At 41.7% G+C, this 15783-nt stretch overlaps 1 protein-coding gene across 3 annotated transcripts in view; it reads right to left on the minus strand.

The window, feature by feature from the left end:
- Window positions 1-11361, minus strand: part of LOC109905767 (vacuole membrane protein 1-like) — a 19418-nt gene extending 8057 nt beyond the window's left edge. The window contains exons 1-7 of one of the 3 annotated variants that reach the window (XM_020503334.2): window positions 11262-11361; window positions 10530-10634; window positions 9660-9792; window positions 9444-9534; window positions 8956-9066; window positions 850-1014; window positions 344-475 (exon numbers count right to left, since the gene is read on the minus strand). In XM_020503334.2, the coding sequence (XP_020358923.1) occupies window positions 344-475; window positions 850-1014; window positions 8956-9066; window positions 9444-9534; window positions 9660-9792; window positions 10530-10605 (708 nt within the window). In that variant the 5' untranslated portion in view covers window positions 10606-10634; window positions 11262-11361. Of the gene's footprint in view, window positions 1-343; window positions 476-849; window positions 1015-8955; window positions 9067-9443; window positions 9535-9659; window positions 9793-10529; window positions 10823-11261 lie in introns of those variants that run through there. The other 2 variants (XM_020503333.2, XM_020503332.2) reach the window with 2 other exon arrangements.
- Between the last annotated feature and the right edge of the window lie 4422 nt (window positions 11362-15783).

The raw sequence follows: 15783 nt of genomic DNA on the forward strand, positions 1-15783 counted from the left end.
CATGTCAGTAGCCTGTTCACATTGCCTGTCCTTCAATTGAAAGGATCATGAAAGAAAGACCTTAGGGATGATTAAAGGGGAGCTTGTTTCACCGTGACTCACTCCACTAGCAACTGTTACTGGAAATGGTGGGAGGGGCTTTCAGAAAAGTCATGTGATAACTGGAGACCAATCACAGGCCAGATAGAGAAGTCAGTAGATAGTGATGGACAGTTAGGTAGAGTTCCATCCCCAAATAAAATACTGAATGAGAGTTTATAAGACTACAGAGACTTGGGTGGAATGGGGCATTCAAGAGGCAGGCTACTATACTGTGAGAGGGGAGGACAGAGTCCCCACTCACCTGAGCAGTCTGTGCCTGCTCCAGCATCTCCTCAAACTCCTCATAGTCTTCGTCGTCTGGGTCTGCTCCAGATAGCCTGGCTGCTCGGGCCATGAAGTAGGGGGGCAACTCCCCAATAGCTGTACCTGCACCCTGGAGATAGAGTCACACACTGGTTTAGTTTAGCACTGGTTCATACCAGAGTCAAGCATAGCTCTATGGTCTCTCACTACTAGAGAATCTCTTCGGTGAGGTTACGTGAGGTCAACTGAAGACTATCATTGTTGAGCCCTCAAGATTGTTCTAAACCCAAAGGAGCGGTTTCCCCAGGCACAGATTAAGTCCTGGACCAAAAAATTAAAACTTTTTAAAAATGGACCATCCCCATTGAGCTTGCTTTTTAAAATTCAGGACTAGGCTTAATCTGTGTCCGGGAAACCACCCAATAGAGTTCACTAGAACGTTGAGCCTAGACTTTAGGTTAATTATACTTATTTTTGCCATTGAAGAAAGGCATGTTTACTCACCCACATACAGGCTTCCAGGCGGACCTTTGAGACAATGGACCAGAGTGAGATGCTGCCGTCCACTCCTCCCTCTGGACAGATGATCTGGTCTGGGTAGGGGGGCTCAGGGAAGTCTGTAGAACCACACTCGTACGCAGCCAGGGTGACTGATGCTATGTGTGGACCCTGAGAGCCAGAGGATGGATATTCTTTAATTCAACTGAACATGTACAGTTGACACACACTAGAGTTGGGATGATAAACTGAAAATTACCGACACCACCTTCTTCTTACCGAAGCATTTAGCTTAATTTGTTGATTTTGCTACACAACAATGCAATCTGAGAAGCACATGACCTTTGCTCAAAATGCTATTGCGGGACAAAGACTGTTTTCAAAGCAACTACTGTTGTTCTAGTTACAGAGGAGAGTCCCAGCTTTCTGTGAGTATGCCAATGCGTTTCTCACCTCCTAATATTGAGTTCATAACACCACTTTACAACCGGTGTAGGCTTTAGTTAGTATGGTTTTGATGCGCCCGCAGAGCCCAGTGCGCCATTTGCCTACATCAAGTAGCATAGGCCTAGCGCTGGAAAGTGTTTGTAGGACATTAGACTACATTTACTGATAGTCATGTAGACTAATCGATGAATCTATCTAGCTACAATATCATATTTAGAGTTTTGAGTTCCCACTTCCTCAGCTGGTGAATAATAGCATCTACAAAGATGTCAGCAGATTCTCTACAGAGGCAAAAATAAATCTGATAATTTCGGATCCTATTTTGACAGGTTGTACATCAAAATATCAATCATGCATTTGCTGGATATGTTAGATGAAATCATAGGCTACCACCTCAGTTGTCTTACTTGGCACTGGAAAAATACGTTTTGAGCCGTATCGCTAATGTAAAGTAACTGTCAAAAAAACAAAACAATTGGTTGTAATCGAGCAAAATAGTTACATTTAATAGCAATATGACTTTTTGTACACAGCTCTAGCACTTACCCCCCAAAAAATAGTGTTGTTATTTATTGCTGATTTATTGTTATTGGTTTTTTAAAAATGGGTCAATTTATTGCGATATGGATTTTTGTCCATGTCGCCCAGCTTTAGCCACCTGGCTTCAGTAACAAGTAAGGGCAGTCAGGGAACCTGAAACCACAACACAGGAAGCCTAGTATGCCATATCCTATTGAGATACCAAAGTGACAGGAGACAGACAGAATACAATTAGTCAGTGCTGATCCCCATAGCTCTCCTAGAGAAAGCGAGCGGACATGCTGGGGAGTCTTCTTTTCACAATACGGGTTCACAAGTTTTCAATCCCTGCCTTTCCATTCCTTCCATTACAAATCCATACTCGTTTTGCCATGCTGATGAGTCAATGATAACAAAACAATACCTTTTCATTATTTGCAAAGAAATAATCCACAAAACACACCAAATGAAATGCACGGTGGCCATTGCCTTGAATGTTTAGCAAAATAAGAAGAACAGTCCCTACATTTCCATCTGAATCCAGCATTACCAGACTCATGAACCATACAATTATGCTTGTAACCCCCAGCTGAATGGGAGCATGGTCTCTGCTCCTTACTATGGGCATTTAATTCTTTAGGTCGGAGGTAAATCCATAGCAGCTCTTTAGAGGGCAGATGTTTCTGGCACCATTCAACTTGGGACTTTCCAACATGTTGACCTCACCTCAGTATGGTAAATTGTGCACATAGCCTAACTATTTTATCAGGGAGCACAACCTCACCATTATCCAGATAGTAGGAGGATATATTGTTTTTAAAGTGGAGAGTACAAAAAAACAGTTAAGCAAGCACTCTCTCATATCAGCACATATTTACACAAGTGGTTGATATTTTAGTGATGCCTTGATTGAAATATAAAGCAAACATACTGGTAATAGCCAAATGAACATTTGTACAATACAAAGTAGGCCAACCGCTATAGAAATCATGACATTGCATCTTTGAATGAATATATCATCATTTAAGTGTTTATAAGTTGCATTAGACAAAATGGGGCCTACCACTATACAAATCATGATACTGACACTGTCTTTATGAATTCATATTGAATAATTTGAGTGTTTGTAAGTTGCATTAAAGAGCTACAGTTTCTCATTTTGGAAAAGATGACTGAAAGCTGATGGAAATAACCACCCTCACACTGAGTGGGGAGATGTGGGAAAGGGAATAAGGTCATACACACGTATAGGGGAGATGACACGTCATGAGGTCAACACCACCAACACTACCAGAGGCTGTGGTTTACAGGCCTGTCTCTACTAGTGGGTTTAGGTAGTATTTAGTGAAGAAAATTGGTCGTTAGGCATAGAATTGGAAGGACTATCAAAGTAAATTGTATTTCCAAAGCAGTTATTTCAAAAGTTTAGTAGAAACCGTGCAATTTCCCATTTGTAAATGTGGAGCTGTTGACTCAAGGGTATCTACATCATAAGATCTAGTGAACAATGGCCATCTCACTGAAGAAAATGGGGACCTCGGCAGAATCACTTCCTTGTCTTCGTCACAGTTGAATGCTTCATTTCACCACAGCCAAGATGGATGTCACAAACATACCACACAGTGAGGAAGGAGCGTGACTCAACCACAGTCACATTATGATCACTCATCAGGAACTAGGGCTGTGGTGGTCATGAAATTGTCGGACGGTAATTGTCATGCAAATAACTTCCGTTCCATACTATCCCAAAGATGGCCTATTGGGTTGAGGTCTAGGGACTGTGCTGGCCACTCAAGTAAACAAAACTTGCTGTCATGTTCCATGCAATGTTTTTCTACTCCTCAATTGTCTAGTGTTGTTGATCGCGTGCCCACTGGAGCACTCAATGATGAGTGGTTGTCTCATCATTCTCGGTAAACCCTCGACAAAAGTTTTTTGAAAAGTCCTGGAGAGCGGATGTTTCTGAGACACTCGATCTGGCGTACCTACCACCGACGATCATACCACGCTCAAAGTCACTTATGTTACTCATTTTGCCAAATCTTAACTTACAATCGAACATTAACTGAATCCCTAGATGCCAGTCTGCCTGCTTTACATAGCAAGCCATGGCCACGTGACTCACTGTCTGTAGGAGCTATCCATTTTCATTAACGGGGTGGTGTACCTAATAAACTGGGAGTATATTGTTTCAGGTGACAAAACATGTTTCGTTTAGTTACTTTTTCCTCAACTTGTTTCTCTTAACTTCATAGCAAGTCAAGCTAGCTGCACTGCAGAGCAGCTAGTTAACTAGCCAACTAAATGCTAGGCTGAAGATACCAGTGTAGCTACCAGTGTAGCTAGCGACCTCCACCTAATAATCATCATAAAAAACAAATGTCATTACCATCAAAATAAACTTAAAACGGGAGGCAACTGTCATAATATAATTGGCTTAACAGCCAATGTGTATTATTCAAGTCATAAATGGACTCTTGCGGCAGGTAGCCTAGTGGTTAGAGCGTTGGACTAGGAACTGAAAGGTTACAAGATCGATTCCCGGAGCTGACAGGGTAAAAATCTGTCGTTCTGCCCTTGAACAAGGCAGTTAACCCACTGTTCCTAGGCCATCATTGAAAATAAGAATATGTTCTTAATAAAGGTAAAATACAAATAAAATAGCTGGACTGAAAACTCAATGTTTGAAAAATGTCAAAGTATGCTTTGTCCGTCTGACAATGGAGCCTTCAAAAGGGGGCATTGCGATTCCTCCTAGTTGTGGACGTCCCGTATGAAATGCATGACATCCGGCGTAACAGTGTACTTATTGGTAATGTGAACGAGGCTTAAGTCTGCAACTCAAATGATTTTAAAAGGTTCCATGAAAGTCATGAACTCTGCTCTGTTTGTGGCGCAGGCTACACACACTTCAGTCTCTAATTCACAATTTGACAAGCACTTGATAATATTCTCACCTATCAGACTATTCTTAATAGAGGTCGACTGATTAATTAGGGTCGATTTCAAGTTTTCATAACAATCGGAAATTGGTATTTTTGGACACCGATTTGGCCGATTTAAATATATATATATATATATATATATATATTTTACACCTTTATTTATCCTTTATTTAACTAGGCAAGTCAGTTAAGAACACATTCTTATTTTCAATGACTTCAATGATTTTTACCTTGTCAGCTCGGGGATTCAATCTTGCAACCTTACAGTTAACTAGTCCAACGCTCTAACCATCTGCCTCTCATTGCACTCCACGAGGAGACTGCCTGTTATGCGAATGCAGTAAGAAGCCACGGTAAGTTGCTAGCTAGCATTAAACTTGTCTTAAAAAAATCAATCAATCAATCATAATCACTAGTTAAACTAGTAATATCATGGCAGGGCTTGAAAACTATTATTACGGACTAAAGGGAAACCCAGACGCAAGCTGCCCAGTGACGCAAGCCTACCAGACGAGCAAAAATATTTTTATGCTCGCTTCGAGGCAAGCAATACTGAAGCATGCACGAGAGCACCAGCTGTTCTGGATGACTGTGTGATAACGCAATCGGTAGCCGATGTGAGCAAGACCTTTAAACAGGTCAACATTCACAAAGCCGCAGGGCCAGATGGATTACCAGGACGTGTACTCAAAGCATGTGCGGACCAACTGGCAAGTGTTTTCACAGACATTTTCAACCTCTCCCTGTTTGAGTCTAATCCCTACATGTTTCAAGCAGACCACCAATAGTCCCTGTGCCCAAGGAAGCATAGGTAACCTGCCTAAATGATTACTGCCCTATAGCACTCACGTCGGTAGCCATGAAGTGCGTTGAAAAGCTGGTCATGGCTCACATCAACAGCGTCCTCCTGGACACCCTAGACCCATTCCAATGTGCATACCACCCCAACAAATGACGCAATCTCAATCCATACTGCCCTTTCTCACCTGGACAAAAGGAACACCTGTGTGAGAATGCTGTTCATTGACTACAGCTCAGCATTCAACACCATAGTGCCCACAAAGCTCATTATACGCTAAGGACCCTGGGACTAAACACCTCCCTCTGCAACTTGATCCTGGCCTTCCAGACAGGTCTCCCCCAGGTGGTAAGGGTAGGCAACAACACATCTGCCAAACCGATCCTCAACACTGGGCCCCTCAGGAGTGTGTACTTAGTCCCCTCCTGTACTCCTTGTTCACCCACGACTGCTTGATCAAACATGACTCCAACACCATTAAGTTTGTTGAAGACAACAGTGGTAGGCCTGATCACCGAAAACGATGAGACAGCCTATAGGGAGGAGGTCAGAGAACTGGCAGTGTGGTGCCAGGACAACAACCTCTCCCTCAATGTGAGCAAGACAAAGGAGCTGATCGTGGACTACAGGAAAAGGAGGGCAAACAGGCCCCCAGTGACATCGAAGGGGCTGTATTGGAGCGGGTCGAGAGTTTCAAGTACCTTGGTGTCCACATCACCAATGAACTATCATGGTCCATACACACTAAGACAGTCGTGAAGAGGGCACGACAAAACCTTTTCTCCCTTAGGAGACTTAAAAGAATTTTGAATGGGTCCCCAGATCCTCAAAAAGTTATACAGCTGCACCCTCGAGAGCATCCTGACCGGTTGCATCACCGCCTGGTATGGCAACTGCTCGGCATCTGACCTTAAGGCACTACAGGGGGTAGTGCGTACGGCCCAGTACATCACTGGCGCCAAGCTTCCTGCCATCCAGGACCTATATAATAGGTGGCGTCAGAGGAAAGCCCATAATCGTCAGAGACTCCAGTCACCCAAGTTATAGACTGTGATCTCTGCTACCACATGGCAAGCGATACCGGAGCGCCAAGTCTAGGACCAAAATGCTCCTTAACAGCATCTACCCCCAAGCCATAAGACTGCTGAATAACTAATCAAATGGCCACTAATCAAATGGCTATTTACATTGACACCCCCCCATGCAGTCACTTCACCCCTACCTACAAATGACCTCAACTCACCTGTACCCCCCCGCACATTGACTCGGTACCGGTACCCCCTGTATATAGCATCGTTATTGTTATTTTATTGTTTTACTTTTTATATTTAGTTTATTTGGTAAATATTTGAACTCTTCTTGAACTGCACTGTTGGTTAGGGGCTTGTAAGTAAGCATTTCACGGTAAGGTCTACACTTGTTATATTCGGCGCATGTGACAAAAAGTTAGATTTAATTAGAATTTAAATATGGTCTTTAAATGTAGCCTACTAATTTTAACACAAGTGTATAAAACAGCCTCAATTTGTCAGGGTATAGACTCTACAAGGTGTTGAAAGCGTTCCACAGGGATGCTGGCTCATGTTGACTCCAATGCTTCCCACAGTTGTGTCAAGTTGCTGGACCATTTTTGTGAAAAACCCAGCAGCGTTGCAGTTCTTCATACAAACCAGCGCGCCTGGCACCTACTGCCATATCTCGTTCAAAGGCACTTAAATATTTTGTCTTACCCATTCACCCTCAATGGAACACATACACAATCCATGTCTCAATTGTCTCAAGGCTTAAAACTCCTTCTTTAATTAACCTGTCTCCTTAAAAAAAATGATATTTTTTTTTAAAGGCCCCCCCCCAATTTTTTAAAAATAATATAGCCTGCGCTCGAATAGCGAATGGAGGAAGCTCTTCCCTCAGTCTCTCATTCACAATTTGAATTAGCAATAAGAATTGAGCAATAAATAGCAGCACAAGAAAGCTTGGATCCTCTTTTAAAATATTGGTCAGTCAAAACTCTTTACATACATGATTGTGCAATGACTGGGTTTATAACAGTGTCACTAGACTCTGTAGTTGGTAGGCTCTCCAACTCTGTTGCTTAGAGTTATTTTCCACTTTAGCTGTGATACGAACCTTGTCAAAACATATCGGCTAGGATACATGATGAATGCGACTATGATTTGAAAAAGTCGCAAAAACTGTCTTCCCTTAGACTGCACACGCTGGCCATCATTCATATTATTATTATTTCACACTATTCTCAATTTAATTTTGTCTTTACATATGCCAAATAATGTGTGTGAAATTAGTTTTGTTTTAGAATGGGCCATTACCAAGCACCTGTAGGAACAGGGGGGAAAAAAGATGTCATAGTGAATGGAGGACACTTTTCCCGTGGTTAATTTTTATGCCAGATAATCTACTCCGGTTGTAAAATAAGCAATGTGCTTAATATTAGGAAAGTTGAGAAATAAATATAGTAGGCTAGCCTATAGAAAGCTGATAGGATCCTCTTCAATAGAGGCCATCAAAAAAATTTTTTGCATAGCCTATAGAAATGTTGCACATCATGGGCTTATAGGAACACTTATTTCATTATATGCATCAACCAGCTATGAGGAGCTGGCTCTCGCTGCGTAACAGGTGATCCTATTCTGCTCAAACTCAATGTCAGGGCTCTCTTTCAGTGTTTGATTAGATTTTCGATTGCATTTGCATTGATGTGAGAGTGATTATAGGAACAGATCGCTGAGTACCAGGTCATTAGCAACCGGCCGTTAGCAAGTTTGGTAGGCTACTAATGACCATCGGTGGCATCAGAGCGCAGTTTTGGAGAAGCCTAGTAACCGTGACTCAACTGTCACATGGAATTTGAATGCGGGTGTAGCGGTAATATGGTCACTGTAACAGCCCTAATCAGGGCCCAGTTTTTCAGAAGTTATCTATTTGGACTTAGTCCAGATAGATAACTTTTGAAAAACTGTGCCGAGGTGAAAGGCATGTCTGTGGAGAACTGAACACACAAAGAATGAGATAGGAAGTGAGGCCACCCACTGGACAAACTGTGTATTACATTTCTGGTAGTGGTCAGCGTTAAACATCACTCAGATGATGAAAATACCCCGTGCACAAAATATGTCCCTCTTGCTCAAAGAGGACAAGGACAAGCCTGTCAACTAATTCACCGTAACTATATATTTTTGTATCTATTGTGCCAGTTATGGAACAACAAGCAGAGCTAACAGCCTCACAAAAATATCCAATGTCACATACTGTGCCAGCATTCTCAGATAAGTAATTACTACAGAGATACAGCAGGCTTTTCCACTGTCTGAGCGTGATAAGTTAGCTTATGTTTTTGTTGGCACAGCTGACAGGCAAGGGAAGGGTGGTTATCTTACTTACCAGGTATAGTAGGAAGGTATGTAGGCCAGTCCCAAGGCCTACTGAGGACAGGATGCCCAAACCTACCCAGTAGGCACACCACAGGAACCTCTTCTCCAGGTACTGCACATACTGCAAAGGAGAACAGACAGGAGGGGGAAAGAGAAGTAGAGAGTTTTAGGCTTTTGCATGGACATAGATAGCCATAACATACTGCAAAATATATTTATCCTTTGGAGAGAACATTGGTGACCTATATTATGCTAAGGATAGTAGTGGAAAAAGAGGAATTGTTAAAATTGTACACCATAATATCAACATATAAACTACGTTACATCCAATGTATTGGCCTGAGCCTCAAGCAAAAAATGTTGTCTCCTCAGAGATGACCTTTCCTCTAGAAATGCTGTGTATCTGAATGAACAGTTACTTATCTTTAACCATTAAACATCTCAAATAAATCAATTACAGAGGAGGTGATAGAGGTTTCTGTTTCTCTCCTTCCTTACCGTCTGGTGTGCTCCCTCAGTGGAGTAGGCAAGGGAGAAGAGTGAACACACTACCAGGATCAAGAACACTGTACCCCTTCTTTGCCATAACCTATAGAGGGGAGAAGTAAACAGTTTATTAGGTACAACTATTTAATGACTAGACTGGCAAACTGAAAAAAAGCTTTCAATTGAACAGTTGATTTCTAGTTTTACTGTTAAGTAGTGGTGGTTTACTTTAATGTCCATTCCTTTAGTGTGATGAAGGTTTCCAAGAGGAAGTAGTTTAGTGTGACGATAGGCCTCCTCCACAGCACCAGAGCGAGACGCTCCTCCCGATCTTTCTGCCTCCTCTCACTCACCGCAGAGTCTGTAGATACCGGAGCACACTCTTGAGGTCAGACTAACTTATAAAGTGGGATAGTTTTAAAAAAGTTACTGCAATATCCAATTATTTTGCTGGACACCAGGCAGTGACACAGGAAAGCCCTAAAAATTGTCAAAGACTCCAGTCACCCTAGTCAAAGACTGTTCTCTCTGCTACCGCATGGCAAGCAGTACCGGAGTGCCAAGTCTAAGAGGCTTCTAAAACAGCTTTTACACCCAAGCCATAATACTCCTGAACATCTAATCAAATGGCTACCCAGACTATTTGCATTGTTACTTTTTTGTTGTATTTTCTTAAAACTGCATTGTTGGTTAAGGGCTTGTAAGTAAGCATTTCACTGTAAGGTCTACACCTGTGGTATTCGGCGAATGTGACAAATACAATTTAATTTGACATAAGACTATCGTGACTTTGACAAAGTCATGTGACTGTCTAGGCCTAAGTAGGAACATAGAACTAGCAATTGGTGGTGTTCTATAGTCTAGACCTTTTAATAATTTAGTAGTTAATTAACTATGGAATAAGTTAGTACCCAACAGCTGGGGACCATTCTGGCAATACTGGAATGTTGCAAGAAGAACTGCCAAGATAATATTTTTTGCAGTTGCTGCTTACCAATAGCAACACACACCATTCTCCTTCCTTGGTAAAACTGTTAATCTTTTCTCCATAAAAACACAGCCTAATGCTGGTTCACTTGGAGAAGTTTCAAAACCAACCTGCAAAATGTCCATTCTGTTTGTCTTTGGTTCCTCGCTTCTGTGGTTGTTCACAGCTTGCCCCATTCTTTGCCATCTCATTCACTGTTGAATCGACCAGACAACCTGAAGACAAGACCACCAAATACGTTTTTTGGGGGGTTTTGGCCTCTGTCAACGGTAGGAAGCACATTAGCTAGTTATTGCTTGTCACTAAATGACAGCTAGTGGAAGATGTTGCCACACGCTAAAGTTAGCTTGCCAACCGGCATACAAGCTAACAAACAGCTGATAACAAGTAACCCTTATTCACGACTCAAACTCCATTGGAATACATTGACCGGCTGTATAAACCACCATGGGTTTTCAAGAACTAGCTAGCAAGTAACGTTAAAGTGTGTAATATCACTCCCTTAGCAAGCTGGCTGGCTGGAGTGAATTTATAAAAACATAGTTAGCTACAATTAATTATTCAATGTTTATAACTATGAATAACGGATTATTAACTACAGTAACCCATTGCATGTTGACGTCGCTAGTTGGCCAGATAGCTCTGCCTAGCTTAGTGGCTAGCTAACGACAATGTGGAAATAGTATAGGCTACAACAACCATGGAAACATGTTAGGATCTAGTTACTTCAGTTGTTGTGTTCACTGTAATGCCACAACTCTGTTCACATTCGAAAATGATACATATTCTAGACTAATATAAATGTGTTAGTCACACAAATTGAATTAAATGAGCTGTCATACCTCCGAGTCTTCTTCCTGGAGGAATGTTCTTCTTCTTTGGTATATTGGCGATCGCACAACTTCATGTGCATCCCGCCACCTACTGTGCGGGGTGGAAACAGGATTCCTAAAAATGTAACAAAATACCGAACTACCAAAAAAGAAACTAAACCAAATCAAACAACTTTTCAGTAAAAAAATAAAACAGATCTTATTCCTACACAGGCTCAAGGGGAACCTGGGAGGGTCTTCCGGCGCCAGTGCTCCTTGCAAGTCTTCAGATGTCAAATTCTTTACAGTCCCAAAACCTTTTCTGCCGCAGCCATAATAATGTCCAGTTTTTTAGACTTCTTTGAGACTTGTGCTGTACAGTTTATACATGTGTATTTTGTGGCGTTCATTGCCACCTTTTTAACACGCAGGGTATCTTTTGACTGGCCGTTAAGATACTGTATGGTAGTGAATGCATTATATTCACTACCATACAGTATTTTCACTTGTTTTTTCAATTATTTTAACCGCCTCCACATAAGACATTCGATTGACCGCTCAAACTTTTGCCACCTTTGTCTCCTTCACCCTTACAGGGCACTCCAGGAACTCCTAAAACAACAAGATCGACAGACTTTCTTATTTTTCTCCATTCATCGAGCAGCAAAAATATTGTAATCAGATTACATATACTATAGGTCTATAGCAAATGCAGCAAATGGCATTCAATTTTCACATGTAAATAGCACTTTTCATTAGTGCTGAAAGCATGTCATTCCATGGCGCAGCATTTATTTTTCAACTCGAATCAATGAGCCCAATCAGTCCTCCATGACAACAACATCATAAACAACACAGTAGGGCTGGCTAATAAGTCCTTTGTTTTGGGTTTATGCTCAGGTAAAACAATTTGGCTAATCTATACTTCCATATTTCCAAGTCCTATTCTTGAAGATCAAGGGGTATAATATTTATTGGAATGACTGGAATTCTGATAGACTTTGGTGTAATGTAAAGATATTATTTAATCGTATAATTATGTTGTAGAAAGTGATGGGTTAGAAAAAGCCTACATAACCAATCCATAAAATTTAACATCCATATACAGTATGGCCAGCTATGTAAACTTTAACATTGATTTATCCTGCAATAGATATCGTTCAGTTGGTAACATACATTTTGTCATCTTCGAATGCCTCTTAAGTGAAAAGTAATCTAAAAGTAACTGAATGTAATCAGATTACATTACTGGGTTTGGGTAATCCAAAAGTTAAGTTACCGATTACAATTTTGGACAGGTAACTAGTAACTGTGACGGATTACAATTAGAAAGTAACCTACCCAACCGTGCCAACCACACCAGGAATTTTCTCCATGTATTCAACCTGAACATCCATCGTCAACCCTGAGATGACTCCTTTGACGGGTGCTCTACTCCGAAGTTCAAAACACAAAACTTCTGTTGTTCAGATTCTTTTGAGGCTCACTGCAATCTTCCTCTGTTCTTCAGAAATACAATTGATCAAAATAAGACCATTCGTGGTCACTCTGACAGACTCCACTTTTCCCAGTGTGTACATCACCATTTCTGACACCTCAAACGGGTTTCCCACATATGCATCCTTACTCAACAAATGCATCCCGGGCCCTCCCGAGTGTCGCAGTGGTCTAAGGCAGTGCTAGAGGCGTCACTACAGACCCGGGTTCGATCCCGAGCTGTGTTGCAGCCAGCCGCGACCAGGAGACCCATGAGGCGGAGCACACTTGGTCCAGCGTTGTCCGGGTTAGGGGAGGGTTTGGCCGGCCGGGATGTCCTTGTCCCATTGCGCTCTATTGACGCCTTGTGGTGGGCCAGGAGCATGCACCCTGACTTCGGTCACCAGTTGTATGATGTTCCCTCCTACACATTGGTACGGCTGGCATCCGGGTTAATCAAGCAGTTAATCGAGCAGTGTGTCAAGAAGCAGTGCGGCTTGGCAGATGCCTGGCTCTCAACCTTTGCCTCTCCCGAGTTTGTATGGGAGTTGCAGCGATGGGACAAGACTGTAACTACCAATTGGGGAGAAAAATGGGTAAAAAGTTTTTTTTAAACAACAATATATATATACATATTTTTAAACGCATCCCAACAAGAAGCGATTCATTATCATTCTTACAAGTATCCCAGTGGCGATTTTAGCATGTAAATCTTTCTGGCATGCATTACCTTATGCATGCCAGAAAGCAACTACACAACACAACATTAAACAATACATTAATTGCACTATGACGGTGACCACAAACCACAAACTGTTAGGGCCTACATAAAGCTGTCCCAACAGCAGAGTCCCAACAGCAGTCCCAATGCCTTACCACTGCTTTACCTGGCTATCAGCGAAGCCTTGTCTGGAAGCCAAACAGTTCACTCAGACTCATTAAAAAAACATAGCTGATATGGCTGACTTGCTAAAACAAATGTGGTATCTACTGACAATTGATATCAGAGATCAAGGTAAGACCCAGATACAGACTGTCGAAGTAACTATGTTTATTGTAGCAACAGGGGCAGGCAAAGACAGGTCAAGGCAGGCAGGGGTCGAAAATCCAGGGTAAGGCAAAGGTACAGGGACTCAGGGTGACTCAGGTTCAGGGACTCAGGGTGACTAAGGGTCAGGGACAGGCAGAGTTCAGTAATCTAGAGGTGGAGCAAAGGTACAGGATGGCAGGCAGGCTCAGGGTCAGGCAGAGAGGTCAGGCGGGCGGGTACAGGGTCAGGACAGGCAAAAGTCAAAAACCAGGAGGACCAGGAAAGAGAGGCTGGGAAACGATAGGAGCTTACAGGAAAAACGCTGCTAAGCTAGAAACAAACAAGACGAACTGGCAAGAAACAGACAGAGAACGCAGGTATAAATACATAGGAGATAATGGGGAAGATGGGCAACATCTGGAGGGGGGCGGAGACAAGCACAAGGACAGGTGAAACAGATCAGGGCATGACAATTGAGGTGTACAAACTATGGCATAAGGGGACGATGTGCGGATAAGAGGCAATCTGTCATTTCGATTAAGACAAGGACAGACATAGTCAATGTAACTATGTGTTCAGTACTTTTGAAATGTACAGCGACAGAATTGAGAACATGGGCCGTTTTTACAGTATTCTCCCTGTAAACCAAGTCAGAACCACAGGATAAATAAAGGGGGCATATAAGCTGACAATGAAAGCTCTTACAATATTCAATGATGACATTTCTCTAAAACAGGCTATAGGCTAAATGTTTTCCACCAAGTCAGAACAGTAGGTGAAGTTGTGAGGGGAACAGGGACCAAATTATTAGGGTGAAGCACATGGTCTACTAACAGCTTACTACACAACATACACTTAGCTACAGCATACATATCTCCATGGCATATGACGTGCAGCACCATACAAGACATTTATGGACTCACCTTGTTGTGCTATGCTCACTGTCCTTCGTGGGCAAATTTTGTTGTCAAACTTAGTCATCAAAGTCTGGCATTATCTGGATTTATGGTGCTTCAAGATAACTGGGAACTCTGACAAGGCTCGGATTAGGAACTCTGACAAAAACAAGGTTGAGTCATGACGTCAGTGATCTTCAGGTCGGAGCTCTAGAAAGAAGCCCAAGTTCATGACTTGGAATTCCGAGTTGGATGACTGTTCAAAACGTATTTTCCCAGTCGGAGCTAGTTTTTTTCAGAGTTCCCAGTTGTCTTGAACTCACTGAAGTCTGAGATTTCCCAGTTCAGAGTTTCCAGTTGTTTTGAACTTGGCATAAGTCATGCTAGATTGACAGCATGGACAATGTTGAATGTTTATACTTTTAAGCTTGGAAAAGATACCCTAAAACCCAGACTTGGACCACACACCCACTCCACTGAAAAGCAGGCTAGTAATTGCATTGCAATGCTTGCAGTTAGCCACTGATTCCTTCCAAACCACTCATTGTTGAATTTGCGTTTTCAACTTTTTTTACGTTTTCAACTGTACAACATGCCGACAAGCTCTATATATGTAATGTATACAATAGCTATGTATTTATACTATGATCCTCCCATTTAATGGAATGCCCACCTCCTTCATATGTTGTGTCTGCTAAAATGTTTTACCTGGTTCTTCAATGATAAATAGAACAGGTAAGGTTAACTTTGATTCTATACAAGTAAAGACCAACAAAATCCAACTTATCACATGGAATGTGCATGGGCTCCATTGAAAAAATAAGCATATGGTTTGAACACTTTAAGGAATTGTCAGTTGATGTGATTATCTTGCAAGAGTTACATTTTAAATAAAGAGAGAAATGTAACATTTAAAGAGGAGCTGGGTTGGAGATAAATAAGAATACAACATTTTAATTTCTATACCAGCACATGAACAAAGAAGGCCGTTTTCTAATGTTGAATTGTGCCTTACGTGGTAAGAAAATATATATTGATTTTAATGTATACCCCACCAGAGGCAAATGTGATGTTTTTAGATAGAATTCAATCTATATTAGATCAAATACAGATAGGAAGTATTATTTTAGCAGGTGACATAATTTATACA

Source organism: Oncorhynchus kisutch, linkage group LG15 (genome assembly GCF_002021735.2).
Source record: "Oncorhynchus kisutch isolate 150728-3 linkage group LG15, Okis_V2, whole genome shotgun sequence".
NCBI classification, from domain to species: Eukaryota; Metazoa; Chordata; class Actinopteri; order Salmoniformes; family Salmonidae; genus Oncorhynchus; species Oncorhynchus kisutch.